Consider the following 18,829-nt stretch of genomic DNA (forward strand, 5'->3'; position numbering starts at 1 on the left):
TAAAGATGGATTTTTGCCTGCCAGTTACAAGTCCCCAAAGGCTGGACTAATACATAGATGTAGATCATCCTGCAGATTTCCACACAGAGCACTCAATCACCATAGCTAAAACACTGAGAATGTGGGGCCTAGGTATTTCATGGTACTTTTCTAAGTAGATGATTACTTTTGTAGAGCATCAACTGAAAATGGAGCCCTTCCTCAGCATCCTAATATCACTAAAAAGAAACTAGTAGTGTTTAAAAATTTCCATACCTGTATACTTTCTATACTGGATTTTTTGCTAGGTGCCCAAAAGTAAAGCATCAACAATACAGCACACACTAAAAGACATGTAGCATTATTAGACATATCCAAGACATCTTTTTAACATTTTGATCGGTAACTCAGCTTTATTCTTCCTACTGCACAGCAAATAATTACCTGCCAAAATATCTGTGTTTCGCGCAGCTATTGTTTTCACTTTTATTATTCCTGATTCAGCAGCCTGGAAGAAAAGAAAACAAGTACTTTAGATGCTATATCATACATCAGTATTTGCAAAGAAATAAAAAATATTGTAGATAAATAAAAGGTAGAGTCTCAGATAAAGAAATGTGTTTGCAGTGGTTTCTGCCAGCAGAGGTAATGCAGAAGTGAAATTTTTGTAGTTGTTGGAATTCCTTTCTAGAATTCCACAGGAAGGGTTATATTCAGAATTTTCAGAAACCATGATTCTCATTATATTACTTTCCAGTCTTAAGAATGCAAAAAAATCACTAGTAAGCATAAACACTGTTACATAGTCTCTAGACAGTTTCAAACTACAAGTATAAAACTGAAACCCATCTTCTCCCTGGATTTTGGCTCCCAAATGTCCTGTACAAATGACCCCGGGGCAATGCCACAAAGGTGGCTTTCTAACAATACTTTCTGTTCTTCCCAGCATGCCATACAGAGCACAGCACCGGCTCCTCCTCCCCTTTCCCCACAGTATGACTTGGCAGAGCAACAGCATCATCCTCTCCCTCTCCCACTCCTTCAGCAGGGCCAGGGCTGCAGGCTGGGTGACAACCAGGGCTGCCCTGCCCAGCCCAGACCGGGCATCACACACGGCCCCAAGGGAACAGCAATTCCCTGTCCAGTGCCCACAAACACTTCCCTGCAGGAATCACTCAAGTCATGCTCTCTAATGGAAATCAAGCCAAACTGGAAATGTAACAGTGAAGCTTTGCATTTCAAGACTATGACTTCTGAAAGCTTTGTGTACAAAACACAAAAGATATATTATACATTGTGCTTTTCCAGTTTTTTTATTTCATTAATACACTATAAGCCTCCGGAAAGAATTAAATAAATCAAAATAAATGCAACAGGTTTTTCCAAACCACTGGATGCAAATTGCTGGAAAATACTGTTCTGTGAATTTGAAAGCACACTTCCCCTTTTATTTCAGCTTTGTATTTCTGTGTGCTTTCCACACTACACATTACTATTTTTCCTCTGATACTACTATTTAAAGATGTGTGCTGTCACCACATAAAACAGATTAGAGAAGCAAAGAAACTGTGTCATCAGAAATATGAAAATGATAGTATGTGAACTTTTACCAAGTGTTAATATTCCCTCTCCATCAAAACATTATTCCAACAAGGTCTCACAGAAAATCAGGTTAAGGTGACTGTATAAATTCACAATTAAATATTTAAATTAAAAGTTGGCATACATATTTCTCAAAATAACTAAATGAGAAATGCAAAGTTGAGGATTTTTTGTTTGGTTGGTTTTTTTTAAATTTATTTCCCAAAACAATATAGGAAGACTAAACGCTGTCTTAAAATCCTGAAGATTTATTTAAATATTTCTGAACACAGTTTTCTACTTTAAAAATGAAGTCAGTAATAGTCACAGTGCCTGATTAACAATACAACATGCTCAAATGAACACAAAGTAACACGAACATATATATATTTTGCATAACTAAAATAAGGCATGCCAATGCAGCTCTTATTTATTTTAATATAATTAATTAATGTGTTGAAGTTCTCGTCACAACACTTTGTTCCTATTAATTAATATGAAGGATTTGTCACAGTCCAACTTCAATCATCTTTAAATAAAAACTAATCACAATTACTAAGGGCAATTGATTTCTGTCTTGCCAGGAGTGACAAACTCATTCTGATTCCAAGAATATTAAGCCTGCTCATAGCAGTGGCATTCACAAAACCACGCACTTCCCAGAAAAATTTCCCAACATGATGGCTCTCAGTTGTTTCCATGCTGGCTTTATATAAAATAATATGTATTTAAAAAAAAAAAAGTAAAACAAAACAACTGCTGAATATAAGCATTCTTCTCCATGAGATACAGAAATCTGTATGATCATCTGCATTATGCTATGGTTTCTATTCTGAATCCCAGTTAAAAATGTTTACAGTTACAAACTAATTACACCACATGCACCCTACAAAAGAAAAATAATCTATTGTACATGTAAAAGAGACAACATATTAACACCATAAAAAATACCTCAGTTTATCACAAATAGCCAACAGAAAACACAATAACTATAAACAGTTCTAATCTGTATACTTTAATGTAAAAGATTGATGGGATTGCATCAGTTTAAGTGACAAAATAAAAGATATATTCATAGCTTTTAAGTTTACAAATTTACATCAATTACTAGAGCAGTTTGCAGGACACTGTCACATGAGAACAGGATCTTGTAAAGCACTAATCAAGGAGAGAGACAGCATTATAGTCTGTGTATTTATGGGTACAAATATGATAATTTACTTTCACATAAATATAAGACACAATGTTTTTAAATCAATCATCAATTTTAGCTGTAACATTACCAGCTTCCCTAAGCACCACAACTCATAATAGCCTAACAAGCAAGTCAGTTCTCTCTTTATTTTGAAAGTAAGAAAATATACATGTAATTCCTGAAACATAACAAAGCTTAAATGTATTTAAAACCTTCAGCCAACTAGATTTCCAACTCTGCTGCTTTAATAATTGTGAAATGAACTGATATAAAATGTCTCAAACACACATCTGCCATAATTGAGTTTTGGTTCATGTTTCTCCTGAAGCAACTGCAGCATCCAGTCTGGGAAGGTGAAATATTGACGAGGAAGAGAAATTGACTCTCAGTGATAGCACATATTCAAGTCAATCTCTTCCAGCACTTTGATCTGGTTTTAATCAAACAGTCAATAACTCCACAGTAAAATTCAACAAGACCCTCTACACTCAAACACTTGCCCCATCATCTTTCTGCTTCCCTGGAAATTACCAAGTATTTGCTAATTATGTGGAAATCACCCTTCAGTGAAATCAAAGTAAGGCAAATAGACAATCTATGCACCAAAAAAATAAAAAAATTAAAAAATCACGACAATGCGGTTTCAAGTAGATTGAAAAGAAGTCTGTGCATAACACCTATCTCCTGGCTTCAAAGTTCCTCTCTGAATGTACAATCTGACAACAACATTCACAGCTGCCTTACAGAAGAGGTTCTCTGCATATGAGAGACCACGATGTGGAGATGCATAGAGACTTTCAAACACAGCTTCAGGAGCTTCTCAGAGCCAAAACTCTTACCCTCCTAACGGACTTCTCAGTCTTCAGCTGAAATAGAGAAAACTTTCAGCCTTCCTATCATTAGATATGCTGTGAGCATCTTCCCAGTTTTGGAAACTTTTACTTGGTTTAGAATCTAAAGTGCTTACTGGGTAACAGAGGCAGGTAATATCTGCTCAAGCTATCAGGAAGGAATTATTTAACACATCCTCAAACAGAACCAACATTTACCAACTTTCAGGTAACATTCATGAGCTAAATTTTTCCACATTACATACATTTAAAGATCTATAACTCATAAATCACATATGAAGTTACTAGGATAACTGGGATATTAAATTCTATGTGAATTCAACATGACGTAAAGGCAAACCATCCACACCATGAGTGGTAAGTGGATCTAGAAAGCACCAGTTCTTCTAATCTGTCTTCTGGGACATTGTGGTAGCTCTTAAATCCAGCTGCAGTAGGCAATCTACACTACCTAAAGATACCACTAGAGCTAACTCCATGATCATCATAACATTACCCGGCAGCCCAAGAAGAGGACTTGTCTTGACAGTACAAAGAATAATGGCATGGCATACGCTTGAACATTTAACATTAACAGAGGTACATCTTGGACCTCTATTGCAATGCCTACAGACAGGCAAGTAAGGGACCAGAGGCATCAGCTGGGACGTGATCTGACAGTACAACAGGTGCTCGGCAGTAATCGCTACGGATTTGTCATTACTCTGGGGTAAACGTGAAAGCGTTACCCTTCTTTTACTGAAAAATAATACCATAGTTAACAACTTTCCCTAAGGGAAAGATGACACAAAATTTGAATCTAAAGTGAGAAAAAGTAATTGTTGTCTCTGCCATAGCAATCGTTTCTTTAAAAGTTTCAAATAGTTTTTTTAAAAAGTTTAAAAAGGATAAACATGCTGATCTTCAAAGGAATTTGTATCTAACAATTAGGAACAAAAGTCAACACCTTTTTGACTTTATTAACCAAAAAAATATATATTCCCATAAGGATAGCTAATGTAGCAATCAAGCATGTGCTAATTTCTATTAAGGATTGATCTAACATCAAGAATCTTTTTGTATGAAATTCTAAATGTGATAGCATTGTTACCAAAAGTTAATAAAACCAAGAATTTTCACTGCTAGTGATTTTGAATGACCATTTGTGTTTTCATTGCACATTAGAGCAAATTGCTATCTCCAGAGACACTAAAATTGTTTTAATGTTTGAAGTCTTTGCCACACAAGTTATTGATTTCTCTATTCTCAAAAGAAAAGCATTCAGAAAGAATGATTTTTATTGGTATTTACATTACATTGTTTGCCAACCTTTTATTAAGACTGGATGTGAGTAATATGTTATCTATAGTCACTTCCATATCTATTACATGAAATAAAAAGAACGATTTTTTTCTATCCATGACTGTCTGCCTTTCCAACTGGAACACTAACCCTAAATCCAATAGTTTAGATAAGAGGTCCTCCTGTCTAAAGTAGAGTTTCACTTCATTGTTATTCTGGCTTGCTGTGCAAAAGCACATTCTGGACCACTACTGTACTGCTAAGCTATTACTTAAAAAGAACACACAAAAAACTCCTCACTAAATCAGTCTCATGAAAGTTCTCAGGTGTATCACATTTGTGTGAAAAAGTACCGTACTTGCCTCCTGTATTTTTATCTTCCTCCCCCTGAGTACAACCCCTACTTTGACCCTTCTATTTTATGTATACTCATTTTACATGTATTTTAAACTGGCAAAATGCCAGTTTTGATCTGACATTGCTGTGCACTCACAAGGGTTTATCACACTGAACAATTTATCATTTTGTTACAAAATTATCATAAATTAGAAAAAAAAGCTTTAACATACACTTTCTTCTCCAGCTGAAGATTTAAGATATTGCAGTTTTTAAGATTTTTGTTTTTTAAAAATAAACAACCTTGTTAATTTCCAGTTTTAGTGCAACTATATTAGTTGCTCTCATATTCAGAGTGCTCTTTCACACTTGACAGGAATGACTACTCTTCCAGCCCATTAGTCTTCTAAAATTGTCAGTTTGCAGTACCAGTAGCCAATTCAGAATGCTGAAGGTTAACCATCACTAATGACAGGAGAATTGCCAGAGTTATCTGAAGTGCTTCAGAGCTGCTGCCTCTGGAGCTGCCTCACTTGATGTGAACATAAAGATATTCAAATACAAATACTTACTACCACAATACACCTCAGCTGGAAAGAGCATCACATATAAATTAACAGATCAAATCACAAGGCATAACATAAAACAACTCATTACCAAACAGCACTAATGTAGACAGAAAGGTAAAAAAGCTAAATTAGAAAAAAAAAGCTTTTTTTAATTCTCATCTGAAAGAGAAGAAACACAAGCCACTTAGCAACAAATTTTTAAGTTCTTCTCCCTTCAACAGAGAGAGCAAGGATGTACCTCATATGTTGTACTGTATTCTACACCAATTATATGGATACCTAAACAGTATGTATAATACATTATACATAATATCTCTCAGGGTAAGGATATTTCTCAGGATATCCTTACACTACATGGGTGTCTCATGTATATAACACATTATATACATGTATATATCTAATGCATATAATACATTAGATACCTATGTAGTGCAAGGATATTCTGAGAGAGCCCATGTCCAGCATTAAGAGATTTCTGAGTGATCCGTTCAAGTACCACACAACTGATTTTAAACCACTGGAACAGAGCACTCGCACTTGAAATGTAGTTACATACCTCTGACACAACAATTATCATTCTGTGCTAAAAATAAAACAACACCCTGTTTCAGAGCTTTAGGAGACATACACTTGAAGTTCAAACTAATGTTGCCTTCAGCTTGTCAAGCACAACAGATGGGACCAGGTAACTTTTGAGGATTTGCCACAAGTACTATATTCAGTCAGCAATGTCCATTTGCCAGACACTTGGTAAAGGAAAACAACAGTTCACAGTTTAGGCACTGGTTGAGAACTGGAGTCACCAAGGATTTCCAACTTCTGCTGCAAGTTTCCTGTATAATATTCAAGAAGTCATGGGAGGCAGATGAGAATTAAATCGGAGATTAAGATGCACAAATTTAAATATTTAGACTCCCATTACAATGGAGATTGTCTCTCCTGAATGACCCTTAATTCTTAAAGCCTCTCCTTAAGCTAATTCAGCTGACCCACTAGCAGGGGCTCAGTGCGGAGGTCTAAGCTCAGGCCTCTGTATCCAAGACAACTACACGCAGACACCAGAAGACCCAAGCTCTTCTGGACCCGAGGCTGGAAGCCAAGGAGGAAACATTATTGTATCTCAAGTGGCAGTGTAGAACACCCAGTGTGTAGGTGTTCTGCACAATCAATGAAGCTCAGACACCCAATATCGGGCAAGTTTATCCTGCACTGAAAAGTGTAACTTGGAAAGCAGAAAGATAGACCAATATAGTCAAACTTTAAACTATTTTCTTCATTCATTAAATTTCAAAGCATTACATGATGAAGAAACTTGACCTGTGTGCCTTACATGAATCACTTCAGAACACGTGACATTTCTATACACAGACTAAAATGATCACATGAAACTTATGATTTATAATGGACCACAAAGCTTAGAACACATCTGAATAGATGTTTTCCCTACAAATGTAAGAATTTACTTTTAAAAACATAATTTTGAAAAAATACTATGTATAAAGGTCAATATTAAATAAAAATCACTTCAAAATTAATGGACTCCAAACATGAAGCTAGCAGACATAGCAAATGGTAAAGATCAGAAATTATAAAAGAAACTAAAAGAGATATTAGGGATTACTGGTTTCAAGTTACCAGCTCAGCTATGGGCTGGCAACTCAAGAATGCTACAGAGTAATCTCCAGTCACATGCAGAAAACATGTGCATTGCACATGCTTTAGTGCAAGCTGCCTAAGTATGACAACATACATTTTACAGAGCATTGTTTCTCTATTTCAAAAGAACCCTTAAAACATTAGTTAAGTGAATACTCATTTAAAAAAAAAAAAAAAAAAAAAAAAACCCAAGAAAACCAAAAAAAAAAAAACCCCAAAACCTGTAGTTTTCATCCTTTTAATGTTGTGAAGACCTGAAAATAAACCAACCTGGAAAGTTCAGTGTAGGCTGAATTCCCTGTGGGCTATAGCATCACAATTACTTAAACCATTTTATTCAAAAAATAAAGCAGGAAACCCAAAAACTTGGTTACTCCTACAGAAAATGGTTTGTCTTCTTTCCTAGGATCATTTGGCTCATCCTTTTACCACTAAAGTAGCATGAATGCAGAGCACTTAGAAACTATTCAATGCTACAAGTACATCAAGTGACTCAGATGCTCATATCACAAGACAGCTCAGCATGTAATTTCTTTCTTAGCCTTCTGCAATATGTCTAGTGTCCTATATTCAACAAAATTTCTGAAATATTATTACCATTACAAAACAAACAGCTAACAAATATTCACACGTTTTAACTGTTCCTTCCAGTTGCATTAGGAGTCCTAATGATCACTTTGACATTATGTACTAAATTAACTGATCTGTATCTTTTTAATGAGCGTTTACCTTTTGCAATACATCCTCATGTTTAGTTTCACACAGCTACCCAATGACATCAGAAGTTCTCTAAAAAGAACAAGCTTCCCAATTACATTAGCTTTAAAATGTGTTTGGCATATCATTCCTAAACAAGAATGATTTAACCCAGGGTACTGAACTGTCATGTATGTCACTCAATGCAAACAAGACTGGACTCTAAAGGAAGAAATGTGGAATAATGCTTGTCTTCACACAACACAACACACAGCCTTTCAGTAAGGGCAAATCCTATCTCTTGCCTCAGGCTAGTCCACACCACATCTACTGTAATTAAATAATTTAAAGCTTGCTTTGTACAGAAGTCACTCAAATCCTACCCTTTTAACTTTTACCCTATGAGCTTTGTAAGGCTACTTACCTGCAAGAAGAGTTATTTATAAAAGAAAAAAAAGTAAGTCTCCAAAATTGGATTCTATTCTTTTTCCTAAATACAGAAAATTACAATACAGTTTCAAAAAGATGTCTATGTGCCAAAGGTGCACAACTCAATAAGTAGCTAAGTAAAAGCAATGCTGCTCCTTCAAACAAGGATTGGGTAAAGAAACAGTACAGTGAGGCTACCAAAAGATTTCTTCCATAAGACTCAAGAGAGTACTTCTACTGACCAAAATATTCAAAGCTAATTCTGTGATGTTCTTCCAGTGGAGGCAAGTCAAATACAACTTCTTTTCCAGCCCTATTACAGCAACAAATACCCTAAAACATACAGGCACCTGCAACCCATTACACAACTGCCAAGAAAAGGGCATGCCCTGGCCCAGGCCAAGCTGATCCTGCCAAGGGATGATGCAGTAGTCCCTGTCCGCCCCAACACGGCCAGTCCTCTGCCTTCCCATCTCCTACTAGAACAGATGTGCCTGAAAGTGTGCAGGGAGCTGGATAAGAGGGTGTTTTTTTGTTTGTTAGTTTGTTTTGGGTTTTTTTGGTGATATTTTTTTAAACTTACTTTGCTTTTACTGCTATTTAAAAGTCAAGAAAAAACCTGAGACAACACAGAGATTACAAGCCACAAGCCTACAAGAAAGCTGCGGCTGCTTGACTGGATCTGTGTAAACAACAAAGATTTACATACAACTGGAGTTCAGGCTGCAAGAAACTTTTGGCTATATTTATTTCTCATTTTAACTCCATTATTTCTGCCAATTATAAATATTTTCCCCTTGTATTTTTAAGTTTTTTAATGCAATGGAATTATCTAACCAAATCAGACGCAGTTTACTGAGCAGCATTTTCATTCTGTAACAAGAAACAGCAGGTAAACCTATTTAGGACACTAAACTAGCTTCAATTCTGTGATAAGAGAAAATTCTTACTCCAGTTCACTAAGGAGAGCACCACAAGCTTTCCCCAAATGCAGCACACAATACCAAAACTCCAGTCACTGGCAGGTCAAAACAGTTTATGAAGTTCTGTGTGTGCAGTATGCAATTCAGTGCAGCATAAGCAGCATTGCAATACTGTCTAATACAGAGCAAATCTCAGAGCCCACTGTGTTAAAAATTACATGTTAATGATCAAGTAGTATTGTTTTCTAGGAGAAACACCAGATTATTTGAGATAACATCAACAGGACTGATGCCTCTACCAAAGACTGTTTCATCCTCTGTAATTTCAAGCTCTAAAAGACAGTGTTTTATTTACACTTCCCTGAGAGCTTCTATCTCATCCATGGCTGGCATCTACTTTTCTAATTGGGCAACAGAAATACATCATGAATATACAAACACATTTTCCAGCAATGTCATTATTTGCATGTCTGCCAGTACAAACAGGTTTGGCATATCAGAGACATAGTCACCATATCACTTCTTGGTCATAATGTATAGCATTCATGCCTAGTACATTTCTGTACTCAGTGCTGATCTGAGGAAGTATCAAACATAAAAAACATCTAGCAACAAAGAGAAACGGGCTTCGACTGCAATAGTAACTGGTATTCTCCACACCCTTTAGAAAAATAAGTCTGTTATGTTACTTAAACCCCAAACATTGTCAGCAATACAATTTCAGGCTCTTTCCGCAGCTCCTATTTTTAAAGCCTTAAATGGCATAACCTAGGAAAATCCTACTTTGGTATTATTTGTTAACGTAGAGCACAGACAACACATGGATACTTTGGAGCCAACATCCTGTTATTTCTCAGTTAAAAACTCTAAGGGGAAGGAAGTTGGCCATATTTGTGTCCAAGTTTAACAATGGGAGAAACTCACTAATTTCAACATTTCTTAACAGATTCCTGAAGTCAGCAAAAACCTCAGACTCTACAGCTGTAAGTTACTGGACTTACAACTACACGATTTTCACAGAAACGTGACCTACTAAGAAAACTTTACAGAGTCAGAGTAACAGAAAAAATGAAATTAAAGTCCTCAAAACATCAAAGAGTTCAAGTTCCATTTTCAATAAGGTTTCACTAAGAACTCACTTCTACTTCCTAATTGAGGATAAGATCTAGATCCCATGGTTGGTTGTCCCCTTCTCTTCTGCATCCAAACCCCACCCTCATCCTCCTCCTCCAAAAGAACTCTACTAAACTTTTCAGCCTGTTCAAAGAATCATTTAATATTGTTTTGGTGCCTCTGGACCTAAGAGATACTGCATAATTTTGTAATAATATATGCTTTAGAAAGGTGTTTAAAGAGTGAAAACTAAAACCCTTTTAATAAAAAAGGCCCTATTTTACTGATCATAAAACTGCTCTAAATCGTTACAGTATTGGTTAAAGAATTTACTCAGGTTAATCATCTGAGCAACAACCAGAACTGAGAAGTACATTACTACTTTTATCACAGCAAACCCATCAGCTAAATTCACTTTGTAGAATTTTAATACTACTAATATAAAAACAAAACAACAAAACCAGAACAGACAATTCATTTTAGAAGAACTGGGTGCAACATCTTTGACTATGTCAGACACTAGAAAGATTATGAGAAACAGTTTACCTTTATAAAGTACCTATCAAATCTAACCTATCTATGATATCCATCTCATAACTATTAATTTGGGACTAGGAGTTTTTCAATAGTTTTATCCCAGTATGACAAGCTCATTAAGTGACATGAAAGCATACACATCAACTGCAATACAAACTCATAAATTACAATGCATGTGGGAGAGTTTAGTTACACTGCAAGTTAAAAACTGAGCTCATAAGAAGAATGAATTTGTTTTAAAAAGCCAGTATTTAAACATGGTTTAAAAAACTGATGCTGTTTCAAGTCAGTAAGAAGAATACGCCATTCCTCTGATCATTCTAGCTAAATCTAATCACGATCAGACCAAAATCATGCAATTAAAATATCTCTTTAAGCAGCTGAGATTTGACAAAAAAAAAGTACACCCATTTTCTTTAAAACTAGAACAAAAAAAGGGCTTCCAGAATGAGGAAGGAAGATCGTTTCCTGCAACTGTATCATACCTCCTACTGTAAGACTGCTTTCACCTCAGACTCTCTGTAAGAGCACACAACTCCCAGCAGAAAGTCTCACCTCCTTATAAACATCTTCCAGTACTATTCCAATAAACCTATCCAAATCCCAAACAATTGTGAAAAAGTTTGTTAAGTGCTTTTAATGAAGAAAGCTATACAAATTGTTGTCAATTTAAAGCGAACAACACAAAGGTTGAGCTTACACAAGAATATGATAAACGAGCTGAACAAGTATGAAGTACATGCAGTAGTCACTATAATATTCAGCCATGGCAAACTTAATGAAGCATTACTAAAAATACAAGCTTATGAATGACACTGCCCAAGTCCTTTGGAGATCTCAAGGAAAATAAATATTAACACAGTGGGGAAACTCGTTCAGAGACTAAACAAGAGTCACACAGTAATACACAGAAGGGAGTGCAAGCAGCACTCCCATCTCTCTCCAAACACACAGAAATTTCTGTTCTACTGACCACAGCTTCTTCTTATTTACATGTGACCACACACAATTCGTCAGGACTGATCATAACTTTCTCTCACTTTTTTGTGACCACACAAAATTTCACAAACACACCAGCATTCCTCTGCAAACTAAAATAGTACACAACACACTCTGCTATAGTGTGTCACTTCATGTCTTTCAAAACAAGCACAGTCATTAGCTTCAATTCAGCTGTTAAAGTCTATATTACTTTGTAGAACATTAAATATGCTATCACTTAATTGGAACTTAAGTCACATAACACATGCAATGCCTTTCTCAGATGCTTCTGGGTCTGCATTGTATCTGACTAAATCGTTTAATAGTTTTCCTCCTGCTGTTTCATAGAAAACTTCTTTAAACGGTAAGCAGCAAACTGCTGATAGGGAAAAAGTTAAACTGACCGTATAAAAACAATGGGAAAACATATGGTTAAAAAGTATATTTTAAGTAGCAAGAAAAATTCGGATTCCTCTTCAATTAAAATAATCCTGTTCACCGAGATTACTGAGGTCTCAGGCTGCACAGCATAAAGTCACGTTTCAAAACCAAAATACACAGTCCTACTGTAATGAGTATATTAAAGGGTTTCTTAAGAAGAGAGAAAAAAAAAAGTAACCCAAACTTCTGTGTCTCCCAAGCTTCCTCGGTTGTGCCCACACCGTTGGAAAGCCACACAGCCCCAAAACGACGCGGTAGCGATGACGAGCGACCGCCACAGCTCACACCGGCAGTCACGGGTGTGCAATGCTGAGGAATAAGGCACGGCGGCCGGGCACCACAGCCTTCGAGAGAGGGGCAAGGCACAGACCCGAGGGGAGACCTGCGGGGCCCTGGCTCCCACCGCAGCCGCACGGCCGGCCGGGGCTGAGCACGGCCCTCCTCGGCCGCAGCCCGCCCGGCGGGCTCCCCGCTCGCTCGGGGCGGCCAAGCCCCAGCGCCGAGCTCGCCTCGGGCGAGTTCCGCTCGCTCCGTGGTGCCGAGACAGTCAAGCCGAACTTAAGTGTTTTCCCCACAGGGCGCCGAGGGGCCGCCCCCGCTTCACCCGTCGACAGCCGGTCTGTCCGCCAGCCTCGAGGGGCACAGCCCGGCCCACGGCCCCCGCCTCGGCAGCGCACTGACAACAGCAGCCACAGAACATGCGACAGGTACAGCCACATCTGGGCACAGCCACATCTGGGCACAGCCACATCTGGGCACAGCCCGCGGCCGTGGAGGTCGGAGCTCACCGGGAACGGCACCGGGCTGGGTACGGGAGCACGGGCGCGCCGGCAGCTCCGCTCCGGCCCGGCCCCATAGAGGCCCCTCCGGAACAGCGTCCGCCCTCCGGCTCAGCCCAGCACGGCCCGGCCTGATTCGGCTCAGCGCCACTCACCTCCTTGACGGGGGGGAATTTTTTCCGGCACTCTAGGCTCAGGCCCCGCAGGTCCCCCTGCATGTTTTCCAGCAGCTTCTTCACGGCTTCGGGGCTGCTGGTCCCGGCCATGGCGCCGCCGGGCCAGCCCCGGGCCGGGCGCTGTTCCGAGCGGGCAGAGGCAGCGCCTGTCGCTCCGCGGCCCCGGCCGACACGTCTGCGCCCCGCACCGGAACCCTCCGGCCCCGGCCGCGTCCCCTCCCCGCTCCGCGTCCCCCCCGCTCCCACAATCCCGGGCGCCGGCAGCTTCCGCACACACGGCCGGGGGCGGGGAGAGCGGCGGCGGCCGCCGGCTGGGAGGGAGGGAAGGAGGGAGGGACGGAAGCGACACCCGCAGCCGTCCTGCCGGGCTGAGCCGGGCCGGGCGCGGCCCGGGGAGCGGGGCTCTTTCCCCGGGGTCCTTTCCCGGCAGTGTCACTGGGTCGGCGTGAAGGGGCAGGAGAGGCGCTGGGACCTGGGCCGAGGGGGGGGAGCTGCCGTAGGGAGGGGACAAACTGCGGCGTTCGCGAAGGGTCACTGAGGAAGGTGGGGCGAAGCTCTTTGAGTTTCAGCAGTCGCCAGCCCCGCCGAGCGGCTGCAGGGATGTAGGGGTCAGTCCCCTCTGGCCAAGTCTGGCTCTCAGGAGGGTTTGATTTAAAAAAGCAAAAAGCCAGGTGTACTGTTTTTCTTTTGAATCCTGGAGTTCTTGTTTTCTTTCCAATGCGAGTGTGTGCACTGAAACAGATTGCCTGGAGAGCTTGCGGAGTCTCCCTCGCTGGAGATTCAAGAACCGTCTGGATACAATTCTATGCAATGTGCTCTGGGGTGACCCTGCTTGAGCACGGAGATTGGAGGAGATGACCCAAAGTGGTCCCTTCCCGTTATTCTGTGGTTCTTCAGTAGGAGAGAAGCTTTGTGCCCTCCTCAGCCCGTGTGCGTACGCAGCGCTCCGTGGTCTCCTCTAAGCAAAGCGAGGGTGAACCCTTCATTGAGAAGCTTTGAGATAAATACACGCAGGGAAAAAACGAGGGCATGTGGAATGGTTGGGTCCCAGGTACCTTCCATGTCACCAGCAGTGTCCCTCGGAATTCCATACCAGTAATTTTTAACCCATTTCTAAAGCTGGGTCCTGAACAACTAGCACACACTCTTCAGTAACTGGTACTTGTAGTAACGCAGGGGAGCTTAGGCCTGATAGTAGCCTGGGAGCTTCCTTCTGGAGGATAGCATTCATCATTCACAGTAACAGTTAACATTTCACAAAGATTTTGGTCTGTGCAATAATAATTTTTCCATATTCTTGGTACTGCAAATGCTGTACTGTGCTGTCTGCCCACATGTTATGCAGCATGGTTCTGTTCTCCATCCATAAATTCAGGGAGCTGGGAAACATCCACGAGTTTTTACATGCTGTAGTTTTCCAACCTGGGAGTCTTGAAAGAAAAATTTTGGAGAAGACAAATGAAGGACAAATTTTAACTGCGATTTGATTTAAAAAATTTTAAGTAACAGCTTTTCTTCAGACTTTCCTGAAAGTTTTCAGTCTTACTCAGACAATGTTCTAATACTTTGGGGTTTTTATCTTGTAATGAAAAAGTAAAAGTGTTTCATAAGTTTGAGCATCCATACGTGTATGTTGAGTTCATTTACTGTGAGAACTGTTGCAAATGATATAGTAAACAGGCTCCCACTGGCACAGCATTGACTGTACCTCTATACATAAATCTTCAGGGGTGCTTTCTGAAGCAAAGAGTGCAGACTTGTTTTCTAAGTAATTTTTTGTTTTAAGATCTTTATTTTTCTATTGTTTTCAATATACTGGCTGTTAGCTTGGCAGAACTGAATACATGGATGTGAGTTTTTAAAACTATGTGTAATGCTTCTGCAATTGAATTGATAGTCAAGGTTTATGTGCCTTCAGACAAGGAATTAGGGTTTCACTCCTGTGTCCAGTAAAATCAAACATGATTCTATAACATTGTTATACTTTCAAAGTGCGTTGGTTTGTTTATTCTCAAAAGCTTTGATTTTTCTATGCTTACTTAAAAAAAACCAGCAACAAAAGAACAAGACTGTTGTCTTCAGTAGAACGATTTATGTGCTTAACCAATAAGCATTTTCCTAAGGATTTTCCCATCTTAATGCATCTGTTCTGGGCTTCAAGCCTGGTGCAATTCACAGACCAGTCCAAATACCTTTATAAGAAACATGGATGATTAGCTAGGATAATTAATTAATTAATTAATTAATGACTATGCACATGTATTTCTTAGGTAAGCTTCAATTATTTACTTCCTTTTTGTTGTTCAGATTTTTCCACAGATTTACTGTATAGTAAGCCATGGACATATTGATATTTCGTGAATCTGCTTGTCTGCTTGTTTGCACACTTGATATCACTTACATTGATCATACATATCTTTTTAACTACCAGCTTAGACACTCAGTCTGCTCAGCATTGCCAGCCAAATACTGCCAGATTGTTCATGAGTTTGGAAATGCATCTTAGACTTTTTAGAATTCTTACAGTTGTAGAATTGAAAACTCTTCCAGATCTGCTGAATACAAGAACTGGAAATGTGCCTGAATCTCAGACATATCTCTTAAACAATAAGGTCATCTTTCTCACCATTCTGATGTATGCCTTTTGTAAGTGCAGAGATTTATCAATTAATCTAAATCAGTGCAGTTAAACTGTTTAAACTAACCAGGATCCTTTTGAGATACACTGATTTGATTGTGAATGTGACTTCTGCAGTTCATTTCAATAAATTCTATTGCTGGCAGTCCTAACCCTCAGCAGAAGTGCTTGCCAGTCTTTTGTACACTTAACTACCCTGGTTACAATTCAAGTCACTTTTGATTCAGAAGGTGGCGCAGCGTATGTGGACGTCTCTGAGGGCACATTTTTGACCAGTAAGTTAAGAATGCTAGTTAGCTGTTAGGCTGACTTAATTGGGAATAGTACATTTGCCTGCATCTCAGGCTCATCTCTCAGCTTTTAAGCTAACTTTGTATTGCACTGCAATTATTATGTTGTGGCTTGTTTTGTTATTAAATTATATGTTATTTTGTGATGGGCAGTGGGTGATTGAAATAATTCCGTGTAGCTTTATGGCCCTAATTACCAACAAAAATGCTCATGAGACCTATTGTGAGACCTATCATTAAGTTAGCTCATGTTCATTCCAAATGATGTGCATCAGTCCTTTTAATTGGATTAAACATGGGATAGCATTTGACTGTATTAATTTCAGGTGTTTAGTCCTAGTTATAGCCCATCCTGGCAGATGTATGCAGATGCAGGCTTTGTATATGAGAACAGGGTTCTGTCATCCTGCTGTACAGATGCAAAACTATCAGATTTCATTCACTGTGGCAATAAATTGGTTTCATTGTTATGGGAAGAGTTGTGATTTTCCCCTGAGTTCACTTTACCTACCCTCTTGTATACTTCTGTAAGTGATATGAATATGTAAGTACTGATAGTACTGAACTGACTTCAGGATAAGAAAAAACAACTGTGTGGAAAAGTAAAGGTGTTTGCAGTTGTCTCTGGTGATTTTTTGTACTGCAGAGTTAAGAATCACTATGGAGAAAATTTTGTCTCAGATTGAACATAGATACTGATATCAAAGGACAAAGTTAAATTTTAAATTAAAAGTCAGTGAGAGATGGATTAATACTAAATACGCCCTGTAGCCTTTTATAAAAACTATGAATTGTATTGGTCTGTGTAAGCACAAAGAAGGTCTTTACTATGTGAACACTTCAGTAGCTCCTTAAATTACAGACCAAAGAAGTAGGCCAAGAGAGTACTTGTTGTGACACAAATGGGTTAAAAGAAGTAATAAACTTCCCCCTAGCATATAGTATTCTTCAGGGTTTTTTATTATGGAATAGAAATGAAGTCCTTGTTCCTTTAGGATGTGGCTGTGTAAGGAAGTTAGATCTATCAGCAGACTGAAAAGTATGTTTTCCAGTACAAACTCCTCATTAATTTAGCCTGTGTTCTTTTCTGCATAGGCGTGAGCATATGTTTACATGTTAGTACCCATTCTGTTTGTATGTTTACAGCTAATACACATTTTATTTCATTTGGTCAACTAAAAAAGCAATCCCAGCTGCTCTCTAGGATCATCCTCTTTGCCATTAGCAAACTATTGGCAATTATGTCACGTTTTGTTTAAGGTCACTCACAGCAGTGTTAAGCAGCAATGCCCAAAATGTCATACCTATGATGTGTACTTGGTACTTGGCAGTGATTTCCTGTTGAGTGCAGAACTCCAGGGCCTACACACAAATCTCTCGACCAGAGGCTTAGATGCTTCCAAGACTCTCATGTAACCAGCCAGCAAAGCTGTTTTTCCAATTTTTCCTGCTTCAGTCTTGTCCAAACAGATTCTCAAAGCAGTGGGGTTTTTGTTTTTGTTGTTGTTGTTGGTTTGGTTTTTTTTAATTGGCCTTTTGCGTGCTGATAATTGAATCAGCTGAACCTGGTAACACCTTTTGTGAGAAAAAACTGCTGTCCAATGCTTGAATTGATTTATTGCTGTGTTAGAGCTGGCAATGTAACAACAGACCAATAGAGACACGATAATCACAAAATTTTATCATCATCTCCCATGCCCTTCATACTTTCAGCTCACACAGAAAGTATGTGGCTGGCCTGGGAAACAAACATTACTCTGTGATTTAAACTGAATTTGTCTTTCATTCCCTTACACAAATAACAGAATTAATATCTGTTCATCTGTGATTTTTCCCTGCATGATGTGTAATGCAGCCCATTCATGATACATTTTTTTTCTGTCAGGTGTAGAAAAAAGAGAAACAGAGGTGGAGATGCTAATTGACTTACACAGAAAAACCCAACACTGACCATCCTTACCACCTTAACAATCTGTCTCCTCACATCAGTGCATGGATGTGCTCTTGGCTACCTGCTGGCTAGAGCATAGGAAATTCCAGGACTGAATACTCACTGTTCCACCTGAGAGCCAAGCCCTGGAGCTACTGAGCAGATCATTAAGTGGGATGTAAAACTTGTTCAGCCAGTCTGAAACCTTATTTCTCTTTGACAGCATGGTCATCAGTAGATTCCTATGGCTGTTTATTTCTAAGGGCCTTCCCTGCTTCAGTCGTAACTAAACCATGCCATGATCTAAGAACATTTGATAAATAATTGAATTATAAAATTAGGAGTTAACATGTACTAAGTATTGATAGACTCTTTACCAAATGGCTCTACTCCTGACCCACTCAGCCACACTTTGTCATGGGGGATACAAATGTCTGGTGGGCTTGAA

The 18,829-nt window shown here is 39.2% G+C and overlaps 1 protein-coding gene across 4 annotated transcripts in view; it reads right to left on the reverse strand.

Annotated features, from left to right (window-relative positions):
* MON2 (MON2 homolog, regulator of endosome-to-Golgi trafficking) overlaps positions 1-13,700 on the reverse strand; it is a 66,342-nt gene extending 52,642 nt beyond the window's left edge. For 3 of the 4 annotated variants that reach the window (XM_030959348.1, XM_030959345.1, XM_030959349.1), the window contains exons 1-2: positions 13,503-13,697; positions 424-487 (exon numbers count right to left, since the gene is read on the reverse strand). In XM_030959348.1, the coding sequence (XP_030815208.1) occupies positions 424-487; positions 13,503-13,613 (175 nt within the window). In that variant the 5' untranslated portion in view covers positions 13,614-13,697. Of the gene's footprint in view, positions 1-423; positions 488-13,502 lie in introns of all 4 variants that reach the window. The other variant, XM_030959346.1, reaches the window with a different exon arrangement.
* Positions 13,701-18,829: the final 5,129 nt, after the last annotated feature.

The sequence above is a fragment of the Camarhynchus parvulus genome, chromosome 1A (assembly GCF_901933205.1).
Source record: "Camarhynchus parvulus chromosome 1A, STF_HiC, whole genome shotgun sequence".
In the NCBI taxonomy this organism is placed as follows: Eukaryota; Metazoa; Chordata; class Aves; order Passeriformes; family Thraupidae; genus Camarhynchus; species Camarhynchus parvulus.